The sequence below is a fragment of the Python bivittatus genome, unplaced genomic scaffold (assembly GCF_059951505.1).
Source record: "Python bivittatus isolate LINGU-HERP-01145 unplaced genomic scaffold, Pbiv_v1 ctg000580_np1212, whole genome shotgun sequence".
Taxonomy (NCBI): domain Eukaryota; kingdom Metazoa; phylum Chordata; class Lepidosauria; order Squamata; family Pythonidae; genus Python; species Python bivittatus.
The window spans coordinates 20,060,180-20,086,347 of NW_028277087.1; the positions used below are offsets into that span (position 1 = coordinate 20,060,180).

A 26,168-nucleotide genomic window follows, 5' to 3' on the forward strand; every position below is an offset into this window, starting at 1 on the left:
TTTATTCCTACAGCACCACAGATACAGGATTTATCAGTTCAGTTATTGACAAGAAAATCCTCAGTTCTGATTGGACCTTTTGAGAGAAGGGGATGAGATAATTCCTGCGGATTTGTCTGACGACTCATTTTTCTTCACACCAATAAATTAAGTTGGGAGGTTTTACTAAATGGAGAGCAGGCTTGTATCTCCAATGAGAGAAGGCATATGTAAGACAGACTGTATTTTGTCATGTCAGCACAAAGGAATGTATTCTGTTCATAGTGGAACTCAATTAAGACCATCACTGGGGACTGAATCAAATATGTTCTCCAGCTGCGGCCTACAGTGAGAATCTGGATAATTAAACTGATCTGGGGAGAAAGATAATGTGCTGGATATAGTCCACAACATCAGGGTTCATTACATACTCAGGGTAATCTCTGATCCTACCAAATATATGTAGGATTCCTACAAATTATTTTCCACTGTTGACATTACAGTTACATATCAAACTTCTAGAATTACAAAACTTGGGGAACACTTTTGGAATCTGGGGCTTATAATATAAGGTCTGTGAGATAATTGAAAAGTAGGGTTGTGCACAACTTTGTATTTGAAAATCAAAAGGTACTTCAGAAAATGCAGGGCTGCAAATGTAAGTAGCCAACAGCAACTTCTTAAAGCAGCCATGCCTTTTCCCAGGATCACACAGCTGCCCTTTTATACTTTTTAGGCAATGTAAGATGACTCCATCCCATTCTTAGATAATCACTGCAAGAGGCTCATTTTCTCACTAGGGATAGATAGTAGAATAGTATGGAATAAACCTCTCTGCACCAGGAAATTTATATGTAAATATTAAACTGAAAATGCACTTAAACCTGTTAGAACAGAAATCTGTTCTGCAAAGTGGTAAGTAAAGCAGATACAATGTATTGTCGAAGGCTTTCACGGCCGTCATACGATGGCTGGTGTGGGTCTTCTGGGCTGTGTGGCCATGGTCTTGAAGTTTTGTTTCCTAACGTTTCGCCAGCACCTGTGACCGGCATCTTCAGAGTGCAGGAGGACAGACAGGAGCAGTTCTCTCTGAAGATGCCGGTCACAGGTGCTGGCGAAACGTTAGGAAACAAAACTTCAAGACCACGGCCACACAGCCCGGAAGACCCACACCAGCCATCTAAAGCAGATACAATTTGTAATACTCTATGAATCTGTAATGCGGGTAGGTTTCTGTACAAGAGAGATTTCAGCATTCTGTAACTTCTTTACAACTCATGTTTCAGTGTGATGAATTGGATTTTAAAATGCCACCTTTCATCGAAGTCCTTCCTTCTTTCTTTATTTTTTGGTCTTTCCTCTATCACATTAGAATCTTCTTCTATCTCTTCAGAATGTTTTTGATCTTCTGAAGCATTGCCCAGATGCTAAAAGGAAAAATGCAGTTATTGTATGCAAATATTTGTGTTTTTTACTGTACATTATCTTTCCTGTAATGTAGCTTTCATAAGGAATCTATGTACATACAAAAGATTCTTTGATTATCCTTTTAAGCATGGAAAGTTCACGTTTATGTTCTATCTTTATTAATTCAAACAGTACCTTTCTATTTTAACAAAATGCTAAAGTATACAAATAATAAAAATGTATTGAAAATAATTACAATAATTCTCTGATTTTTCCATTTTCTTCCTACTCTAAAATCTGCTCTTGAGACTTGAAGAATTCCTTGAACACAGAACAGAAATATGGGGAGGGGAGCTTTTTCCCACTGCAAATGAAGAATTCTTCCTTTTATGGAAAGACAATTTAGGATCCAACTCATTAATTTCATAAAACCAGAAATAAAAACAAATGTCAGCTACACAAATAAAATGTAATAAATGTGGAGATTATAGAAAATATGGCAGGAAAAAAATAGGATTCCATCATCAGCTTTGAAAAGGTCTTCAAAGGGATTTTGGGCCATGTTTGAACTAAAATTGTCAACAAAATAAATTACTAGCAGTTCCAAAATGTCAGAAGTTATATATATAGTCATGAGAAAAGGTAAGTACAGCCCCTGCAATTTTTTTTTCTTTTTTAACATATGTGGATGTATCAATATGTTATCTTCATTCGAACAGTATATAAAGGTGATATAATTTTTTTAAAAAACTATGAAAATTGACTTTGCAATTAAAAAAAAATTAACAAATATGCCATTTACTTCTGTGGAAAAAGTAAGTACACCCTTGGCTCTAATACCTGAAATTGCCCTCTTTGGCAGAAACAAGTAAGCGTTTCTTATAACTACCAGTCTCTGACATTGACTGGAAATTTTTTTCCACTCCTCTATGCAGATTTTTTTTTCCAGCTGCATGATGTTTGAAGGGTTTCTTGCACGCATAGCCCGTTTCAAATCACCCCACAGCATCTCAATGGGATTTAGATCTGGGCTTTGACTTCCTGTGTATGGTTTGCTAACAGCACAGTGGCAGATAGGAAAGCACTCCAGAGGGTTACCACCACTGCCCAGAGGATCATTGGTTGCCCTCTCCCCTCTTTGGAAGAACTTTATAGTTCCCGCTGCCTTAAGAAGGCTCAAAACATTCTTAAGGATCCATCCCACCCGGGACATTCTTTTTTTGAACTATTACCATCTGGCAGACAGTACAGGATAATGAAAACAAGGACGAATAGGCTGAAGAATAGCTTCTATCTTAAAGCTGCAACTATACTGAATTCTATCGTATAGTGCAGTATCAATGCAGCATCAGGGGTTGTGCAATATGGAATGTGAAGGTTGTGTTTTATGTGTTTTATGTGTGTTATGTGTTTTATGTGTTCTATGGTTTTTATATTTTTAAAGCTGCACTGGGGTGGCATTTAATTTCATTGTACAAGTAGTACAATGACAATAAAGATTACTACTACTACATTTCTTTCTACCATTAGCTTCTTTCTAATGGTACTCATGCACTTTGACATCAATGGTGAGAGCTACCTGTAGGTCATGTGATGAAATTCTGGGGTTCTTCAAGACTTCATTTGGCATCTTGTGTTCTGCCCTTGGCTGAACTTGCTGGGACAGCCTGGCCTGAGCAAGCTGGCATTTGTGGATATCTTCTCCATTTGTAGGTGATCTTCCAGACAGTGGAATGACTGATGTCCAATTGTTTGGTGATCTTTTTAAATCCCTTCCCAGACTCATAGACATCTACAAGCTTTTTCTGAGGCCCTCAGAGAGCATTTTCAATCTAGGCATGATGATACCACAAACTTCAACAAAGAGCAAATCAAAACTAAATGTCTAAGATTTAAATAAGACAGGTTCCTTGCAGATCCTCTTTAACAATGTTCTAATCATTTGCACCTGATCTGCTGCGCCTGATTCCAATTTTAGGTATTTGAGGTAGTGATAACTGTAGGGGTGTACTTACTTTTTCCACATGCAAAATTTGCATTTATGTTTATTTAAATTACAAAATGGATTACTAAATGTAAATGGCGCATATTTGTTATATTATATCCCCTTTATCAATATTGCTGGAATGAAGATAAAATATTTGTATGTGGAAATATGTGGAAAAAGTCAAAAATTTCAGTGGGATGTTCTTTTTCACATGACCATAAGTAGAAAATGAAATTGGAAAAACCATTTAGGAAATAAATGTTCATATTAAAGACTACATAGACTGGGAAAATACATGTTCTAATTTGACAAAAAGCTAAAATGACTAAATAAACCATTGATTATAGTTTTCGCTTCTTTTTGTAGGCTGCTAAGAGTCACGTGGTTTGAGTTGCCATATAAATGCTTTAATAAATAAATGCAAATGTTAGATTACTGTGCCATAGAGAAGTATGTGTTTAAAAAATGTCCTTTTAAATTTTTCTTGGCCATTGTGCAGATTGAAATCACTTTGTTCAACTTGTATCAGGATAGTAATGTTGAGTTCTACCATCTGACAATTAATCTATTTCTAAAACTTTTTAGCTGGAATGTCTTTTGCTGTTATTGCTGTTTATTTTGTGATACAACATGCTTGTCAGATCTTTATAAAGAACAAAAATATTTCAAAGGGAATGAAAATTAGAATTCTACTTCTTTTCCATGCAGGAAATGAAGTCTTTCTTCCTATCCTTCTTTTTTTGGGCACATGGGCTGGTGGATAGCAGAAAATGGAGCATCATCCTTGGACTACTGAAAATGAAAATGAACAAAAATACAGAGACAATGGGTTTAGGAACCACACTCAGTGCTATATCAGTTCATAGGGAAATCCCATTTTTCTTCTTAAAATAAGATTTTATATTCTAACATAATTTATGTATTCTAATACAGGTGGTTCTCATTTAATGACCACTTGTTCAGCAACCCTTCGAACTTATGGCAGTGCTGAATGAGTAGTAGTTATGACTGGTCCTTGTACTTATGTCAGTTGCAATGTCCCGCAGTCATGTAATTGCCATTTGCAACCTCGTTTGTCAGCTTCCTACAAGCAAAGTCAATGGGGAAGCCAGCAGGAGGTTGCAAATGGTGACCATGTGACATCCTCGCTTAACAACCCACAGTGATTCACTTAACAACGGCAACCAGAACTGCTGGAATTTCCATTGCTAAACAGAGCATTCATGTGACGTAGTGCTTTACAACCACATCGCTTAGCAATAAAAATTCTGGTCCCAATTACCATTGTTAAATGAGGACTACCTGTAATGTATTCTAATAACAACAGTAAGAATACATAATTAATAATTGCAGAATCTTCCCTGTTGTGTTCCAGCCAGTGAAACAGTAATTGGAGGTCTAAATCCAATGACATTGACTCTTCAGAACTTCAAAACTTATTGACCATAAGAGGAGAGTGGGACATAGACAGTTAAGGATTTAGTGTTTGTCACTCTGTTTTATCTCTAAGAGATTGCTAATCTGAAGTCACTTCTTTCTGCCTTACTTTCCAGGCACACATGCACAAACCACATAGTCTATGACTTTTCTCCTGGCAGGATTAGTTAGCTAGGTGCTAGGCTTTACTTATCCCTGTAATTTATTTTTTATAAATAAATTTCCTTTCTATTATAGTTATAAAACCTACTTCATTAATCATTGCTTAAGTTAGATTCCCACTCTCAGAAACAATTCATACACAGAACAGTCCAATCTCCAATAATACTTATCCACTGTGATCTAATGCAATGACATGTTCACACAGACTGCAACATAAGCACTTACCTCTTTGAAGTAATTCATTTTCTTTTCTAGCTCTTCTGCAGTTTTGACAAGTTCAACTGATTGCTGTTTGAGAGCTGCTGCATAAGTAAGAGTTTCCTTTGTGTTCTGCCTCAGAGAAGCACTTTCATATGTTAAGGAATCAATAAAACACACACATTTAACAATCAAATAAAAAGCTAAAAGGAATGACAATTCTGCTCATAGTTATAAAGTGCTCACTTTTATTTAAATACCTGAAATCAATGAACTGATTCTCCCTAATTTGGGTAGCTTTATTCTTCAGTTTGTGATGAACATGTTGATAAATCATTTGCTATTAGCCCAAAAAAGTATACAGCATAAGACACATAGTTAAAAAATGCTAACTTGTAATTAACATGAAACAAACCATGTTAATTCCATATAGCATTTTAATTATTGAAGTTGACCTCCAACAATTGGTCCTAGTATTTCAACCTGAACTGAGGATTAGGGCTACAGTCTAGTGCAGTGATGGCGAACCTTTTGGGCTCAGCGTGTCAAAAATTTGGAAAATGCCTAACTTGACTCTGCTGGCATGTCACCCGCTCGCCCCCAAACAAAAGAGAAACAATTCTTTACATATTCATTTATTCAAAAAAACCACAGTCCAATTATGTGTGGTGCTATGTATTATATAAAGAAACATCAAATAATTACAAAAATGAAATACGAGTAGAACAAATTCAGTTTCTTTGGTAACTCAAACAGGGAGAATAGTTGTTGTCGGGTGTTGGTGAATGCTGGTGTGTCACCCAAAATGTTGTGGCATGTCATCTTTGACACACATGTCATTGGTTTGCCATCCCTGGTCTAGTGGCTACAGTATAGTTTGTATATTAAATGGTCCAAGTTTTTGAAATTATTGCACAAAATTTTGAAAAGATAAAGCTCTGTTGGCTTCTATAAATCTGTGCTAGCTTCTATAAATCTGAGACCAAGTTAATTATGTCATGGTGAATGTTAATTACATTTCAAATAAAACATGATATAAAATTTCCTTAATGTATTCAATACATGTACACTGGTATTATTCCATGATAGAATGGAATCCAGAAGTAAAACAAATTATTCTACTCTTCTGTACTTGCTCCTCAAATCTCAAAACTGGTCTACTGAACTGGGGGAGCTACTGGAGCAAAACTAGAAATACATATAGGGACAGAGGTGAAGAAGAGTGAAGGGAATTCCTTACATGAGCAAAAGTCCATTTTTGAACATAGACCATAACAGTTATCCCAATTTGCTTTACATTCTATTCTGAAATGTTAAGATGTATTATTATGCATAACAAAAGGATAACAGTATACTTTTAGTATTTCTAAAAATAATATAAAGCAAATTATAGTATTTTATTGAGCTAAATAGAGCAATTTTAAGCCAAATTTAAACTAGTTTCCTATTTCTTTATATGGTATCTTTATTACAACTACATATCCTGAATATATGAACATTGTCCACAGCTTCTATTTTGTCATTCTAATTTAGTTAGCATCACAAAATACATAATTGCTACATGTGTATTTCAACTGAAGTTAAGATCTTGCAGCTATCATGATAGAATCAATAGGGAAAAAAAGAGTCAAATGAATGGATACATATGCGATGCCCATGAAGAAAGTGACTGAAAAGGACCAGGTTCTGGAAAAAAGATGGTAATGAATTAATTTCATAACTGTTCTGCACTTATAAAACAGAAATCTCAAAACTGTTCTGTATCTTATTGAATAGGAAGAAAGGAAAACACTCCAAGTCACTGGATTCTATTGTACTGTTATTAACAGTAATATTTGTAGTATTAATTAATTTACTTATTTGTGATTTTGCTCAGATAGCAGCTTTAGTGAGTGGGTGGGGGTTATTGCCTTTGTTATTGCTATCAGGAGTCAGAAATCCTTTCTATTGTATTACAAAACATTCAGAAGGCTACCATCATATGAACACCAATCTACCTTCTGTGCACTTCTGTCATAATAGCCAGATTTAAGCAACACAATATTCATGATATTCTGGTATACATCTTTTCAATCACAGTTGTCCAATCTCCTCTTTTATTAAGAGAATGTTTTTTTTTCTTTGAACGTTCATTCAGTACATGAAGTTAAACTCAGATATTTTATGATCTCAGGACAATTCTACTTCATACCAATTCTGTCCCCTTTACAGGTAACCTTTTTACTTTTTTTGGCATATTATTTTTGGAAGATGTGCATAGGTATATTGACACATATTTACAAATCCGGTAGTATTTTGGGAAAAAATGTAAATTTATAAACCCAAATGAGCAGTGCTAGAAGAAAATGTTTATGAACTGAATATGTAGAGATGAATTATATGAGAATGAAAAATTAATTAATCCATGTATGAAATACAGTATTAATCCATACATGAAATATAATATTGTTTTAAAAAAGCAAACAGTAAAGAATTAATCATAATATGACAGATTGTTATATAATGCAATCTTTATCAATAGCTTTTAATTGCAGGGAAAAATGCCATTTTGAGTATGCCCCTAAAGAAAAAGTATTCTGAAACAATAATTTAACTTTTACATATATTTTTAACTCATAATTTAAGGACTCTGAATAACTGAAATTAAAATGACATTATTGAAAGCATATTTTACTGTGAAGATCTATCACTTCAGCTTCTTTCTGTTTAAGTAGTATGGAATGTTGTTGAACTCGATCTTGAATTTCTTCATATTCTTTTCTTTCATGATAATATTCTTGAGCAATTGTAGTTTCTAAATATTTCGCTTGGTGCTGCCTGAAAACTTCTTGATACTGATTCATATAATCCTGGTACATTTTTCTTTTAAAACAAGAAAATACAGTTATCTTTCACTGGTAATTAATTGTATTTTCAAAACATTATCACATTTTACAATATACATTCAATTCAGCTGAGGTTTTGCAAAAATATTAACACCATATGCTATTATATAATTATCTGTGAACATTTCTGATGACTTGTATATTACTAATAAATAATATTACTATTAGCCAGCTCTTAAGGTGCCATTAAACTGTTGTGGCATCCTATTAGCAATTGTCCATGAAAATACACTTTTTATTGTCCTCAATTGCACTTTTCACTTTTATTTAGTAATGAATAGAATTACTAAAATTATCAATATTTTATGGAATTATTCATAACCATCTCTAAGCATTTAACAAAATATGGCTGGCAGATCAATGGATATTAAATAGAGCAAGTTAAAATGCTTAGATATCTGGGCATTGCTCTTCAGGTCTCATATTCCAGAAAGGCACAGTTTATGCAGGTTGTAATACAGTCTGCCAAAAGATGTATGGCTGTAATTTCCAGGTTCTTTTTCCATAATGGGAATTTGTATATCGCCTCTTCAATTAGCATTTTTCAGGGTCAAGCAAGATATTATACAATGCACAAGCCTGCATCTACAACAATTTTTCCCTTTTGCTGGCAGTTCAGTCTAAATTATTGAGGATTATCTTTGGGGCCCTCATTTTGTCTCCAACTGCAGGCAGATCTCAGTTCAGCAGAAATCCAAGTTTGGATAAGATCACTTACTGGCTCAAACTGGCATCTTCCCCTACTCCAGATGATGCTATTAGATAATTTTTACTTAACTTGGAAGGAGAAATAACATTACAAAATATTGCCCTATATTACAGTCCTGAATTCTTTGGGTTTTCCCAAAGCTAGAGGATTTGGCAAAAAGCAAATAATGGATATTGATTTGCAAAGATAAAATGCTAAAATCTTATTTTGCTTTGAGAAGAGGAACTTAAGTAATTTTTTTGTCCCCAATTAGCTGGGGACAAAACTATCCAACCAATTTTACTACTGCAAAGTATCACAGAGCCTTTACTCTACCACATTTTAACATGCTGCCTTCAGCCAGTGAATTAACTTTTTTTTTTTTTTTTTTAATCTGCGCTCAGTTGTTACCGACTCTGCAGTAACTGCTTGGACGAGTCCTTGCAGTTTTCAAGGCAATTGTTTTGGAAGTGGTTTGCCAGAGCCTCCTTCTTAGAGCAGAGCCCAGCTGGTGAGCGCAGGAGGCGGGGTTTCTGTTGCTTCACGCCCTTTTTGGGCGCGTGCGGTTTTTCGCGCTTACCGGCAACTGCTCCCGACTCCTTTTTTGCAAGGCGCCACCAGCATTTTTCCTCCCACCGGAGTGAGAGTACCCATTTATCTACTCATGTGAGTTTTCGAACTGTTGGGTTTACAGGAACTGGGGAGGAAACAGGAGCTCACCCTGTTTTAATGCGAAGGCTGGACTCGAACCGCTGAAGCGTCGACCATTTCTGGCCGGCAACTTTCAGCGTCATTAAGCTGCTGCGCCACCGCATTAACTTTACAGAGAAGCTTTGTCCCCATCATTCAGGAGCATTTGAAACCATAAGCCATATGTTGCTGTACTGTCAATTATATGATGAAATTAATCACCTGTATTTAATTTGACTTCTAAATTAAGTTCCCTGCAGACCAAATAAATTCTGTATTTAATTTCTTCTCACAGACTATAATGATGAGGTCACCTTTAAAACTGCCAGATATTGTTTCAGGGTTTATAATATTAGAAACATGGCAATCATTCCATCTGACTAGAAATAAATTATGTAATTTAGCAATTCTATCTAATCTATTTTTTATTTTATAGCACTCATTTTATAACTGTTTTATATGTTTTCAGAGAAGTTTTATAATTCATTGATTCAGTCTTAAGTATTCAATCTTTTAACACTATAGTACGTATATTTTATTGTCAATTTTATTTTCCCTAATTTAATAAAAATATATCTTTCCATCTGAGCTCTGTAAATCCTATTACAAAACTATATACTATACCATTCTGGTTAGTGAACATAATACAGATATTTAAGTCATAATATTAAATGTAGTTTTATAATGTCTTTGCATACTTGTCTTTTTCTGTTGCTTCTTGGTAATTCTGAAGTTCTCTCTGTAAATATTCTTCATGTTTTTTCAAAATAATATACGTTGGTTTCCAGCTAGATCAGTAAGTTTGAAATTATAATAATTATCTATTTGTTAAAATACCATACTTTAAGAATCACCCAAATAACAAAGCCGTAATTCTGGGGAAGCAAGATTCTTTTAATTTTATTTATACTTTCTATTCCTACCAGCAGTAAGATATTGTAACATAAAGACATTGCAGCAATGCACTCTAAGTAAGACAAAAATTGGAGTTATATCTTGGTATTGTGTAAACCTTAATTAGCTATTTGATTTTTAAAAATAGGTTGTAATATGATGTAGTGAACTACTATCTTATTGGTTTAACAGCACCAATGTTTACTTAGTCATTCAGTATTTGCCTTACAACATTGGAGAGTGAATTGTATTGGTTATCTGTGGCAATCTGAGAAAATTCATTGGTTTATTTTATGTATTTCATCCACTTCCTTTAAAAAATATCTACCCTTACTTTTATCACAAAATGAAAATCACATTTATCCAAAAATTGACCCTTAATTTTCTTTCAAAAAGTTGGGTAATAGAAACAAAGTTATAAATGCAGATAAAAATCCTGTGCAATTTTGAGTCAGACTGGCAGAAGGTCCCCCAGCAACTGAGGAGGGAGGCATCCCCCCAGAGCTGTAGTTCCCAACACTATATATAAAGCTAGAACAATGGGACTGCTGTTTCTACACCTCCCTGCAACAGCCCTGGCTAGCAGCCAGGTCAGCTCATCAGCCCACATGACAGTGCAGCTGCCCTTCAAGGCCAGAATGAGCTTCTTCTCCCCTTTTCTCTGTTTGCTGACTCATGCAAGCACAATAGCAGATGGATGGATGGACGGACGGACAGACAGACAGACAGACAGACAGACAGACAGACAGACAGATAGATAGATAGATAGATACACACACACACACAAACACACAATCCCTCCAATTTTTTGGTTTTAGTAGTGTTCATATTTGTGGAGTTCTTGGTGCTCTCTGAGCATTACCTGCCTTCATTACCTAACTAGCTAACATCATCAGTGCTAGTGAGCATGGGGTTTGCTCCCTAGTGTTGGTGGGTGTGTGGTTTTCTCCTTGGTAGTTCCTTGATTAGGGTGTTGTTTTCTGCTTGTTTGTTTGATGTTAATCCCTGCTTAACTGGGTGTAGGCTGCTGGAGAGGATCTGTTCTAGTCTTCGTGTTTTACTCTTAGCTTTTTTATTGTCCTTTTTGAATGGTATGTAAATATGGTTTATATCTATGTGTCTATTGATGGCTGATTTGTCTGAATGCCAAGCTTCCAGGAATTCCCTAGCATTTTTGGATTTAGCTTGGTCTGTGAGGTTGACAGTTTCCCAGTTGAAAACATGGTTGAATCTGTCCATATGTTGTGAGATTAAGGAGTTTTCATCATGTGTTCTGACTGCTAGTTGGTGTTCATGGATGCGCTCTGCTAGTCTTCCGCCTGTCTGTCCTACATAGTGGCTGCTACAGTCCTTACATTGTATATTATAGATGACTCCTGGTTTTTCTTTTGGGGCTGCTGGGTCTTTTGGTGTACTTAGGATGTTTTGGAGGGCTTTAGTTGGTTTGTTCGCTATGGTGATGCCATGTGGTTGTAATAGTCTGTTGGTTGTTTCTGAGATGTTTCTGATGTATAGCAGTGTTATCCTTTTCATAGCTTGTGTTGGTTGTGCGGTAGTGAGTTGTGTGGTCAGGCACTTTTTATAAAGTTGCATAAAGTTTTTATTTATTTTATTTATTATTAAATTTGTATCCCACCCATCTCCCCCAATGGGTGACTCTGGGCGGCTCACAATTAAAATCAAAAACCCATAAACAATTAAAATATACCATAAATAATTAAAATTAATTAATCCATTAAAAATCAACTGTAAAAACAAACCCTATACATAAATACTAAAAACATTCATGATGATGGGGGGCAAAATCAATTACCCTACAAGCCACCTCCACTGGTGCAAGCCCCCACCGGCCCCCAGGCCTTCTGGCATAGCCAGGATTTCACACCTTTCCTGAAGGCCATGAGAGTGGGGGCACACCACACCTCAGGAGGTTGGTTGTTCCACAGAGCGGGGGCCATAGCAGAAAAGACCTTCTTCCTAGATCCCACCAGTCGAAATTCCCTGACTGGTGGGGTATGCAACATGCCCCTTCTGCCAGACCAAGTGGGGTGGGCTGATATAACAGGGGCAAGATTTTGCTGGAAGATGTTGTAACAGGATCCGTATCCTTTTTTCTGGTGTTCTGGGTTGCTGCAGTGCATTTGTACTCATCTGAATAATGTTCTTACACAGCTCCTCTTGTGGGAGGTTGGGTTATTAGTTTGGTAATGGAGCACTTGGTTAGTGCGGGTTGTTTTTCAATAGACTTGCGTTTCTAATTTGCCTCATTTCCTCTGCTGATGAGGATATCCAGGAAGGGTAATGTGTTGTTGCTTTCTTCTTCCCCTTGTGAATTTTATTCCTTTGAAGATGTTGTTGATTGTTTCAACATTCAGACAAATCAGCCATCAATAGAAACCTAGAGATAAACCACATTTACACACCATTCAAAAGAGACAATAAAAAAGCTAAGAAGGAAACAAAAAGACCAGAACACATCCTCTCCAGCAGCCAACACCCAGATAAGCAGGGATTAACACCAGACAAACAATCAAACAGAAAACAATTCCTTAATCAAGGAGAAAATCACCCCCCCCCAACAACACTGGCAGGGCAAGCTACTACATGTAAACAGGGAGTAAACCCCACACTCACTACCACTATCATGTTACCTTCTCAGGTAATGAAACATCTGCAAGCAAACAATCAAGCTCAGAAAGCACCAAGGACTCCACAGTTCAACCCTAAACTACATATATTCTCTTTTATTGGAAAGTTCATATTTATTTATTTAGAAAATGTATAAGGCCATTCATTTTAAGAAAATAACACTCTGGGTGGCTAATGCTATAAAACCAAAATAAAACAATTAAAAATACAATTAAAAGCAAACCTAATAAATATAAAGGCTAAGGCATCTACAGGTAGTCCTCAACTTATGACCACAATTGGGACCAGAATTTCCATCGTTAAGCAATGCAGTCGTAAAGCGAGACATCACGTGACCACATCACTTAGCGACTACAATCCTGGCACTCCCTGTTGCCATTAACCGAGAATTGTGGGTCGTTAAGTGAGTACTCACCCCAATCCAAGCCATTCAGGGCTTGGTCCCTCCCATCCCTGAACCTCAGTAAGGTAAGGGACTGCCTCCAACTCCCCCCACCTGCATATCTCCCCCATCTCTGCCCTTTTGGCTGCCCTGCATCCTGTCTTGTGAGGTGGCAAGTAACCCAAGAACTGCATGGCTCTGGGGCTGGTTGCCATGCCCCAGGAAGCTCCAGCCACCCCAGCCCAGTCCCAAACACAGTTGTCCTTGCCACCCTGCACTCCAAGACCCCTGCCACCCTGTGCTCTGCTGCCCCAGCTGACCTTTGCCATCTTCTTGCTACCACTGCTGATGAGGTGTGCCCGGCCTGGCTGCTGGGCCAGGCTAGGGCTGGGCTTCACTCTGCAAAAAAAAAAAAAAGCCAAGAGTAGCCCCTGAGCTGTGGCATGCCAAAAAGCCCCTTTGCCTTTGGTGCTTTTGGTTTTTTGTCGGGGGGGGGGACATGAAGCCCAGCCCCGTCCTGGAGCCTTTTGCAAAAGGGATTTTTAGCATGCTACAGCTCTGGGGCCGCTTTGGGGGGTTTTTTGGGTTTTTTTGCAGTGCGAAGCCCAGCCCCAGCTTGGTCTAGCAGCCAAGCCAGGCATACCTCATCAGCAGTGAGAGCAAGAAGACACCAAAGGTCAGCTGGGGTGGCAGAATGCAAAGCGGCATAAGGCCAAAAGGGCATAGATGGGGGGGGAGATAGGCAGATGGGGAGAATTGAAGCACCCCGATGGTCATAAGTGCAGGCAGGCCAACAAGCACCCGAATTTTGCTCACATGACTGCAGGGGCATTGCAATGGCTGTAACTTCGGGCAAGGGTCATAAGTCCCTTTGTTCAGCACCGTCGTAATTTCGAACAGTTGCTGAATGAATGGTCATAAGTCAAGGACTACCTGTAACAAACAACTCACAGTCCCAAAGGCACATCTATTGGGCTCTGTTAAAAACCCAGCCCTAATACCTGAGGGAAAAGAAAGCTAACAGGGTCATGCCATCCAGTTCTCAAGGGAGAGGTTGTTCCATTGGGCAGGCATTGTGACAGAGAAGGCCCATCTCCTGAGTCCCACAGGATGTCACTGTATTCACTGAGGGGTCCCAGTGCATCTGGTGGGATGGGCAGAAACAACAGGCAGCCCCACAAGTAACCTGCACCTTGAAATGCACCTGGAAGCTTATCGGAAGCCAATGCAGCTCACGTAGTAGCAGTGTTACATGGGCAAAGCTAGGTGCACTTAATATCAGTGCATTGTGGATCAGCTGACCAAATGCTATTCAAGGGCAATCCCATGTAGACCATGTTGCAGTAATCCAAGTGGGAAGTGACTAAGGCATGAGTGAATATGAGCAGAGCCTCCCAATCCAGGGATGGGTATAGCAAGACAGATTTGTGCAAAGTCCCTCCTAGCCACAGCTTCCAGCTGCTCCTTAAGCAGCAGTTATGAGTCCAGGAGGACCCCCAATTGTGCACCAATTCTGTTTGGCAGGAATGCTATCCCATCTAGGGTTATTGATGGAACAGTTCTAGAAACAGTGCCTCCTCCCCAAAACCCAGAGATATCAGCCTTGCAAGGATTGAGTTACAACCTGTTCTTCCCCATCCAGACCCTCACCACATCCAGGCACTGAGTAAGCACCTCTGTAGCATCATTTGTACAGCCTGGGATGAAGATCTATAATAGAGTATCATCAGCATATCAATAATACCTCACACTGTGCTGACAGATGACTTCACCCGAGCAGCTTCATGTACATGCTAAACAGGAGTAAAAAGAGAGTCCAGCCCTGAGGCACCCAGGCAGCAAGGGCCTAGGGCTAGAACCCTCCCCCCAAACCCACTGGAATAGGCCCCAGAGGAAGGAGAACTACCACAAAATGTATCTCCTACTCTCAACCCACTAAGCCAGTCCAGAAGGATATCGTGATTGATGATAGCAAAAGCTGCTGAAAGATCCAGAAGGGCAAGGATAACTGCACCAGCCCCATCCTGAGCCTCCAGAGATCATCCACAAGCTCAACAAATGCTATTTCAGTGCTACAACCCAACCCGAAATCTGACTGGAAAGGGTCTCTGACTGGCTTCTTGAGGAGGAGATGGACAATTGTCTCCTTCAAAGTAGAGCATATTTGGAATACTGTATGTGATTTGCTTGCCGTTAATTCAAGTTCAGTTTTGTTTCCAACCTTTATATTTACTGTATTTTTTCCTAAAAGAATTCAAGTTCCATTTTTGTTGCACACACAGGGTTTTAAAACTGTGGTTCTATTATTACATATCTTAGTTTCTTTAATTTTCCAGTTTTCCTTTCCTTTTACTTACAATATGGTGCTCTTGCAGCACCTGTTAACACTATTGGAGTAATTACTTTGGAACTCCATCATAATGCATTTCCTGTCTGATTCTTGAATATGTTTTTGACCCCATAATCTTTTCAGATATTTGTTGATAGTTGTCTACTTGTAGATAGAAGACTGGAATTTTATCTTTTGCTCATTAAGAATTATAGTGGTGATGCATCTCTGAATGACAAGTTGAATTATATCAATTTACTATTTTCCTTATTTAGCTTTAACTGCCTGAATCCTGATTATGCCTCCAATATTGCAAACATTCCGCAAAGGAAAATTGTTCTAGCCCTTTGATCATGTGAGTTACATTATGACTGCTGTGGGTCTTCCGGGCTGTGTGGCTGTGTTCTGGAAGTTTTGTTTCCTAACGTTTCGCCAGCACCTGTGACCGGCATCTTCAGAGTGCAGGAGCACAGACAGGAGCAGTTCTCTCTGTGCTCAGGGTGAAGTGACCCTTCTGTGGGTATTTATAGAGATCTGGGGGGGGAAGGGGGGGATGGGGGTGTGTGTGGGGGGTTGGGTTACTGAGTGGCTGCTTGTTTTGGTGTCAGCATCTGTGTATCTTCCTGGGGATTAGGCAGGGTTTTTTCTTCTATTGAATTGTTAATGAGGGGCTGCTGGGGGTGATTAGCAAGTTCATTGTGTGAACTGTTCACATGTCCTGGTGGTTGAGCTGAGTTCGTTGACCTTTTGCAGGCTGTATTTTTCAGGATTGGTAGCCAGGTTTTGTTGATTTTTAGACTCTCCTCTTTTTTATTGAAACTGTGCTGGTGTTTGTGAATCTCAATGGCTTCCCGGTATAGCCTGGTATAGTGGCTGTTGGTGTTGTCCAGTATCTCTGTGTTTTCAAATAGGATTTTGTGTCCAGTGTACTTGAGAGCATGTTCAGCTACTGCAGATTTTTCTGGTTGCTGTAGTCTGCAGTGCCTTTCGTGTTCTTTTATCCTGGTATCCTGGTATCCCCCCTCAGATCTCTATAAATACCCACAAAAGGGTCACATCACCCTGGGCACAGAGAGAACTGCTCCTGTCTGGCTCCTGCACTCTGAAGATGCTGGTCACAGATGCTGGTGAAACGTTAGGAAACAAAACTTCCAGAACACGACCACACAGCCTGGAAGACCCACACCAGTCATCGCATGCCGGCCGTGAAAGCCTTGACAATACATTGAGTTACATTACTTTGCATATTTTCCAGCTTTATATAATCTCCTTGGGGTATAATCTAGAAGCAACTTCTAGATTAAGAAGTGCACCAGAGATGACATCATCACATAAATGCCATGACTTACATATTTGCAACAGATGTTGTGACACTATAACATAATTGCAGCATTTGTGTGATGATATCATTGATCATGTGGCATTATTTTGAGATCACCACTGTGTATTATAGACAATCCTTATTACTGATTTTTTTAATGGTTTTGAGAATCTTTCTGGTGAAGAGAGGGATAAGGTAAAAAGAAAAAGAGGGGAATAAAATGGCTTATATAAATAAATATAAGTATATACCATGTACTTACATGTTACAGCTCTCTTTATTGCTATTATTTTGTCTATACAAGCTAAGAATTGCCTCCTCACTTTTATTTATCTCTTCCTGTAGCTGGCAGATTTCACCTTTTTTTCCCAAAATATTTGCAGTATATACTGAAAGAAAAAAAATATTTTGTATGTCTTGTATATAAAGAATTTAAGATTGGAACAACCACTGTACTACATGATATAGATATAAGCATCTGTTCCCAACTACAGTGACACCAAAATGACAAAACTTATCTTGTGATGTTATGATGCTAGTTCTGCCCTTTCATCTTTGTATCATGATGTCACATGCAGGTGTGTAAGGGAGAGAATTTGCATTGTTACATTGCAATGCAAGTTTCATCATTTAGCCCCTTTTCCCCCCCATGGATGCCTGTGATTACAGAAATGGATCCAGGAATCCACACAACTAAAGCTAAAATATACACAAATATTTGCTGCATTTTAGAGTTTCTGCATTCATTTCAATAAAGACAACAAATATTTATATACTTATTTATAAATACAATCAATAAAATAAATATATGAATAAAATACTCAGCCACATAACCATTTTTTTCTTATTAGAAAGAAAATGGATCTTGGAGAAATAGATAAATATAATTAATGTGATAACAGAACTAAGATATTGGGAGGCAGAAATGAATCAAATTGAAATGCAATATATTCAGGAAACTCAGTCTGCAAAAGTAAAAATAAAAATAAATCCATGAATTGAACCATGGCATGATTTTTGCTATAGTATTACATCCTTTTTAAATATTCATAAAAGCTACTCACGCTGCACCTGTTGTTTTTCATATTCTTTAGAGTATGATGCTTGTTCAAGCTGAAAAACTGAACAAGATATATACATATTTTGTTTTGATATAAGTCAAATTTAAATGTAAAGCGAAATATGCATTTTCAGACAGAGTTTGGTCAATTTTTATTCCTATTCTACATGTATTTAAGTAGTTGATTCATAGTATGTGATTTTCCCTACTGTTTACTCCAGCACTAATTCTGCATCTCCAAGTTACTTTTCCTATTACAGTTTACAGTTATTTTTCCTGTACAATTTACAGCTTCACCTTGTAACCATCCATTTAAATAACCCGGAAGGTAAAATAAAAGAAATGGGAGTAGGAAAGCAAGATGAAAATGAAAAGGAATAGAAGAGTTCAGGGCTAACAGATCTGGGCTGCAAATATCTGAATGATCTTTAGCTGTAACTCTGTTCTGCTCCAAAAAAACATGGCTCTGTTTTTTTGCTATGTAAGATGATTTCTTAAACCATTGTCTGTACCAAGAAACACTTTAGTAAGACTATAATCAGTGGCATTTCTATATAATGTCACATCCTCCCTGAAAGAGGTGTACATAAGGATCATCTGTACAATTAATTCAGATAATCAAAACAACTTTGAATAACTAAAATAAAAAGTTAGGAATTTCCTTTAGTGACTATTTTTAAGGATGAAACTTTCCAATATACCAAGTTGTAGCAGCAGCTTATCCAGATTGCTTAAGAAAGTATCAGCCATTTTGCAACCTAAATTTAAAAGCAAGAAAATAAAATTATAAACTCACAATTGCAGAGAATCACCAAAAAATATCTATTAGTTTTTTCATTGTTTGTTGGTTTATACTAATTCCTATATTCAAAGATATTCATTAATAATTGTTACCATAATTATGACCAATGTAAGTTTTTATGAGGGGAGTAATTTACAGAACAGGGAAAAATGGAGGTCTTAAAGTTGCAAAGAAAGGAACTAAAGAGAAATACAGAAGTTAGAAAGCTGAAAATCAGACCTGACAGGAAGGCTCCAGAAGAAAGTGATAACAAATATTGAGATATCTAGGATAATGACTTTTTGTCTATATATTAAATAATTTGCTGAAAGTTACAGAAGATTTATGATATAAGCAGCAGCTGGATGATCTCAGGGAGAGCTAAGCTGATCTGTAGGCACACTATCAAAGTTCTGACCCCTGAAAATATCTACCATACTCTGAATGAAATCTTCCCCACTGTGATGTGTATCAATAGGTAAAATTAATAAATAATAATCTATATAGCTGAATTTAATTGTTCTAAATATAGATGTGGATCTCATGCTTGGTTGTTTAATATGTTTCGATCTCCAAATGTCCAAACAACTCCAAATCTCTAAACAACTATTCAGAGTGTCTAACCTGAAACAAATTACATGCTTTAGACTTTTGTTCCAAATGTGGCTTTTCAAGTTGGAGGGGATGCTGTTTTAAAAAAAAACAGCCAGCACCTGCCTATATCACAACAAGGAGTTAAATTAATGGCCAGATAGAAGAAAAGGACAGTTCATGCTGCCAGCCTTAGTAGTATATCCAGGCCTAGGGTATGGGTGTCTGTGGAGCTCCTGTTGAGTCTTTTTTTTTTTTAGGCTGGAAATGTTGTTTTAGTTGTGTTTTCAACTTATGTATTGCACATATTGTAAGCTGCCCAGAGTCTTTCTGGAATTGGGCAGCCTTAACAAATCTAATAAATAATAATACTATATTGTTGCTGTATTTTAAAAAAAAGCTTTGCTAAATGGAAGATATCATTTGTGGATTCTGTGAATGTTGTGCTGTGCTTTAATTTGCAAGCAGATAATGCAAAGTGTGCTTGGCTGCACTAGTTTGGTTCAAACACAAGTATTGCTAACTTTGCTAACATTGTATAAAAGAACAGACTGTTAGTACTTTGCTGGATTTAGTTGGCTTGTTGAATTTTGATGTGCATGTACAATCTGTGTATGATTTTGTTCTCTGTTGTAGAGTTGTTTTCCATGGTATTAAGAAGCATTAACAATGACACCCCCCCCCCATTTTTTGTGGGCAGCAGCTATCCTATCTGCAAGCAAACACATCAGAAAAGAACAATACCCTTGCTTTTATATGATTTCACCTGCTAGGGAGGCTCCAAAAAACAAATGGAGAAAACAAGCTAAACTTCAACGCATCTTTTAAAAAATTCACAGAGGATGTAATTTAAAGGATGGATTTAGCTGCTCTTTCTGTCTTTTAATCTCTTGTCTGAATGAAACTGAAAGATCTCTGTCCTTTCTGGGCGGGGTGAAGTGGATTAAAATATGATAGATAACTTGAACAGATATAAACAGGTATCTTATTTTCAAAACATAGCTTTACCAAACTTTCATACAATTGGGGTGGTAGCATCAGTATGGATTACCACTACACCTACTCTTGTGGCCCTGCCTTTGGTGATAAACAAGGGAGGAAAGGCTGGTCCTGAATATCTAGTGTTACCTATGAGTAGAACACTTTAAACCTTTCAAGTTTTGTTCTGATAGAACTTAGAACACTCAAGCCATTTTTTCTTCACTTTGAGAAGGGCAGTTTCATTTTGAGCTGAAAACAAAACATTCTTTCTGTTCTGTCCACATTCTTAATCCAGACCTTCCTCTAACAATCCTGCAATGCAAGGCTGATCACTCTAGCCTCCATGGGGGTACAGCAGTAAGATCAGTGCCTCACGTTTGTGCATGACGGTTCTGTGCATAATACAATGATGTACTTAAAAACGTAATAACACAAAACGAAAACTGCAGTTAAATGTGAATGGGATAGTGAATACAATAGTACATTTTTGGTCTATCCTGAAATTACTGCCCAATTACTTTTTGCAGTTTAGTATTATCATAGATACAAGAAAAATACATCATCTATCCTCTATATCCATCTGAAGCCTGTGGAAAATTCTTAAGCCCCCATCACTGAGGTGTTATCTAAATTAGGTAGCAGCTAGTTCATGAGCAGGTAAGTGTGGGGCAAGCCAAACATCGGAAGGTGGGTCAGCAGGACCAGTGCACTTAGAGATCGCTTCCCACAACTAGGTCACCTCTCCTCTGCTGTATCTCTCCAGGCTTAGTCTCTGAACTTCTGGCTAGTATGAGGTACCTTTGGTGAGGCAATCTTTCTACCCTTTTACCCTTCCAAGCATACTGTTGAGCAAAAAGGTACCCCATCTTTTGCCCCTGCCTGGATATGTCTGGTCCCCACTCATGGGTCCATATGCCAAGTGCCCTCTGAAAAGCTGCTCTCCTAGAATTAGAAAAAAATTATAACCAGTTCACAGACCAAACCAACTAGATTGCACCCTTGCTTTATTATATCTCTTAACTGCCTACTTAGCCATCTTTTTTTTCTTTATTTGTCTTTCCACATGGGAAAAGGGTTTCAGCATCCCCTAAGCCTATCTGTTTTGAACCAGTTCCTTTAACAACATGATCTGCAGGCATCAGCAACTAGATTTAGCTTCACACCTTGAAAAGAAAAAAACAAAAAGCTGCGCTGGTTGATTTCTGCATACTGAGACATAGCAGCAAACTATAGTAATTATTTTTCTGACTAATAGCAAACTTTTGTATAGACTAGACTGTGTTCCAATGCCTCTTTCTTATTTAGTGATAATTACTTTTTATTTGTCTGTATATCCTGCTTTTTATACATGAGCTTAAGGTGGGGTACCTAGGGCTCCCTCATATTTTTCCCCTCAACAATGTGACTCAAGATCTGGTCAGTCTCATTTCTCCTTCCCAAAGCTTGTTTGTTTTTAATTGTGTAAATAAATTAACAGAAAATTGAAAAAGGGAAAATATTTGTACACAAACTAATTATTCAAATATTGGGGGGGGGGTGAGATGGTGTTGCAGCGGCTTTTTCCCTTACTTCAATATCCTACTTTAATATCCTACTAACTTCACTCCCCACAATGTCCCCAGAATTTTTTAAAAAATGGAAAAGCTGATGTGAGAAGCAATTTTGTGGCTCTAAAGTAGCTTCCACCTATCACACTTGTACAGTGCAGCCTGTTCCAGCTTCTCCTCATGGCTTCTATTTGCCATTTTCCTCAGCCAGACTCTTCAGAAGTTTTTCTCCCGCCTTTTCCTCTCCCCTGAGAGGAACTTAACTGTGGATGGGAAGGAAAGCATTTAAGGGAGGAGCCCTGGAAGCACTGAGGACTATCACAGCAATGGAGAAGGAAATCCACATATTTTGGGCAAATTTTCCCCCTCACTTCAATCCCTGAAGGCTTCTCAGCTTCTGAAGAGGGAAGCCAGGAGTCCTCAGGGTCTGACATAGCAACAGTTCTGTGATTGGCTGCTGGGCCTTTAACTCTATCCAATAAGATTCAGTAACTGCTCCTTTTGGAGCAGTTGGACTTTTGGAAAAACAGTTGGGTTGGGGGCAGGGAAAGATCAGGGTGTTCCTTATTACTTGTCATTTCCTAAAATTACCAGGCCATAAATCAAAAAGATCTATTTTGGATTTCAGAATAGAGTAAAAGCCTAAGTAGATATTTCTATTAGTTTCTATATCTGTTTTATTTGATGGTGTGTTTCCCAATTTTGTATAGGTAGTCCTTGTTTAGCAACCACAATTGAGACTGGCAACTTGTTTGTTAAGCAAAGCAGTCACAAAGTGAAACTGTAACTGTGCTGATGATCTTACTTCAGTTTTCCTTTGCTTTACAGACCTGTGAAGATCATAAATGCAAGGATTGATCATAAAGTTATTTTTTCATCACTGTCGTACCTGTGAACAGTCGTTAAATGAGGCAGTTGCTAAACAAGGACTACCTGTATCTTATTTGAGTTCTGCTTTGTGGATACCAATCCCATGAACAAATATGCAATTGGGAACAGTTAATAAATTACTGAACCAACAATCCTGCCAAATCAGGGTGGTGCCCCATCAGCGAAGAGACTGGCAAAGGAAATTAAGGAGCCTTGTCCTGCTGGTTGTTAAAGCTTTACATTGATTCTGACATGACCACCTCAGCATATGATACCAAATATGGGAAATTAAACATGCTGTTTCTGCTAGTGTCATAAGAATAATCAACTGGATGATTGCAATGTGTTCTACTTGGGGCTACCCTCGAAGAGCATTCAAAAGTTCAGTTGCTCCAGAGTACAGCAGCTCAAGCAATGATGGCCATGCCTTGGTATGTCCATGTAACATCTTTACTTTGTTAGAAAGTAGTTACTAAAGAGCTGAACTAATACCATTTTAGAAAGGCAGTTAGTGTTTCACCATTGTGGAGAAGCCAGAAGGTCACAAAGACAGATAAGAAAGGAATGAGAAGAAACCTCATTCTAAAAGAAACCTCTGTTGCTTCTAGCAACAGAGATAAGGCATGCCAATTAGAAAGTGAGAAATCAGGCCATACCTTATTTGGAAAGTTAAATTTGAGAATTCTAGAATTAGGCATGCACAAATTAGTTGTTTTTACCTGATTATTAAAGGGAGTTACACCCTTTGCACGGCGCCAGCCACACTCAATGTTCAATGTTCTTGCCTTGTGTGCTAAATCATTTGTTTTAATTCTGAATTACAATGTTTGGTGTTTGACATGAGCAAGGAATGAACCATAGGGAATAAATTTGTCCAACAACTTTGACAGAAAGTTGCACTGGTTACCAGTTCACTTCAAGGTGCTGTTTGTCACCTTTAAAGTCCTTTATGGTTCAAGGTCTGGATATCTGGGATCGCTTTCTCCCAGTAGTACCTGCGTTCCCAATAAGTTTGGGTGGGCACACTCCAGTTCATTCTCTCAGGAGCTGCTTTTTTCAGTTGTAATGTAATGCTTTTTTCAGTTTTCAAGTGTAGACCACTTGGTCTGGACTAGCTTGCCTCCAGACATCAGAATGCCCCCTTCCCTCTGGGTTTTTAGAAAGTCTGTTGAAACGTGGCAGTTCCATCAGCTCCCAGGGGCTGGAATGTTAAAACTGCTCCCTCTGGTGAAGAATGGGGTTTTGATTTTTGATCCTTTGATTGTGGAATTCCTGTCTGTTTGCTTGCTTCTTTTTCTTTTTCTATGGATATGTTCTATTATTATTTATATTGCTTTGTTTAATTTTTCATTTTATATCTGAATTTATCAAGATGGGAATTGTACTTCACCCAGAGTCAGCTTTAGTTGGAGTGGCTTAAAAGCCTTGTAAATAAATAAAGTAGTACTTGAGACAGTGAAAGCACGCTGAATTGCCTTGCTTCCCCAACACACTCTCCCTAATGCAGTACTTTCAAAGAAAGGCAATCAAGATACTCCATCTGCTGGAGAATTTGTGCAGCATAACTGCAAAGAAATATATTAATAGCCAATACACCATATTGGTGTATATATAAGTATTATATATATATATATATATATATATATATATATATATAATATAAGTATTTGGGTGCAGTTTTTTTTCCTTATTCTATAAACATTATTCTGTTTATGTTAGTAAAATATAATTTGGCATTTAGGCAGAAGCTTGCAAATACTTTACAATAATAACATGATTAGAAAATTATTTTGTGCTAAACCGCTGTATTTGGGAAAGGCAGTAAACTATAAATCCCATTATCACAATGGTTTAACATTTCCTGCAGTTTTTTGATAAGATATTTCATTTTATTATATTATTGTTGTATTTTAACACTTTTACTCTAGAAGGGAATGAAAGCTGCTCAGAGTCCTGTTGGGTTGGAGCAGCATATAAGCCCCAGTAAATAATTCATTTTTCATAAAGAACCAAATGAGACACAGATTGTTTGATTGCTGGACTGGGAAGAAGAAACCAAATGAGATATGAGATGGCTCAGGGTATCTTTGAAAAAGACTGCAAGTGTATATAGGAGTGTACCACAGTGTAACATTCCATTATACAAGACTTATTTGTGATTTTATGTAACTAGAATGAAAACCTATTGAAGCCAGATCAATATCTTTTGTTGTCTTAAGATACTGTATTTTATAACTAAAAGAACAAATCTGGAATATAGTACCATGCTGTATTATACATGAATCCTTCTATTGGATTGGTTGTACAGGTTTGTTGTTATTATACATTAGGTAGCACTTACGGTCAATGACAGTTTTTATAGTGAAAGTTCTGCACAATTATAAGAGATCCCAAGGTGTTACATGCTGTTTTGTTGGCTCATGTTTGTTTTGCTATCTCAGGCAATCTCTGATTGCGTGTGCAATTAAACTGGACCCAAGTACAAATACAGAAATTTGAGAAACTATAATCTGTAGTTACTCAGACATTATGTATTGAATTAGATAACTAATTACGATTATTTAAGTGCATGTCCAAGTGGTAAACTATTATTTTTCTGAAGCTAGGATAACATTTACTCTTTTAACTGATATTTGATTCATTGGTCTCCTCCTATAATAATTTTTTGTTTTTGCTTTTTTGAATAGTTATTATTTGGTTTATTTTACAGGTGGGTTCATTTATTATTTTTGAGGAGGCTCTTTTTGTTTGATTTTTTTATTGTTACCTGCCCACAGCCTTTGGGAATGAGCAGCATACAAATAAAGTTTGTGTATGTGTTTGTGTGTATGTGTATATGTGTGTGTCTGTGTGTTGATGGTTACCCTGACAATAGAACATCTATAGCATGGCTTTGAAAAGAAAAACAGTCAAGCAGAGAGACAGGTAATTACCATCCAAGGTTGCATATGAATTACAAATAATATATAGCAAATTCATTGTGGAACTGCTTATAACAACAGCAATGTTGTAAATATTATTAACAAAGAAGACCAACTGATTGGCCAATCATAAATTGCTTTGAGTTGTCAAATACTGCTTATGCTGATTAAATAATGATTATCAAATACAACCAAATAATAATGATTAATGATTATCAATACACAACCAAGGAATAACAAATATTCTTATATTTACAATATACTCACATATAAGCCCATCCATGGATAAACTGACCCTTGAATTTTTAACTAAAATACCGTGAAAAATGCACCACATGTGAATAAGCCAACCATCAAAATGTTCATATTTTTTTAATTTTCACAATTGGTTTATCTGTGAGTGGATCAT

General features: G+C 37.3%; 1 protein-coding gene across 1 annotated transcript in view; it reads right to left on the reverse strand.

The window, feature by feature from the left end:
• CUNH14orf39 (chromosome unknown C14orf39 homolog) overlaps positions 1-20,806 on the reverse strand; it is a 36,305-nt gene extending 15,499 nt beyond the window's left edge. Inside the window, exons 1-9 of the mRNA XM_088149910.1 lie at positions 20,797-20,806; positions 18,770-18,826; positions 18,073-18,129; positions 17,271-17,397; positions 10,132-10,221; positions 7,845-8,032; positions 6,814-6,856; positions 5,198-5,318; positions 1,294-1,406 (exon numbers count right to left, since the gene is read on the reverse strand). Coding sequence (XP_088006036.1) covers positions 1,294-1,406; positions 5,198-5,318; positions 6,814-6,856; positions 7,845-8,032; positions 10,132-10,221; positions 17,271-17,397; positions 18,073-18,129; positions 18,770-18,826; positions 20,797-20,806 — 806 coding nt within the window. The remainder of the gene's footprint in view (positions 1-1,293; positions 1,407-5,197; positions 5,319-6,813; positions 6,857-7,844; positions 8,033-10,131; positions 10,222-17,270; positions 17,398-18,072; positions 18,130-18,769; positions 18,827-20,796) is intronic.
• Positions 20,807-26,168: the final 5,362 nt, after the last annotated feature.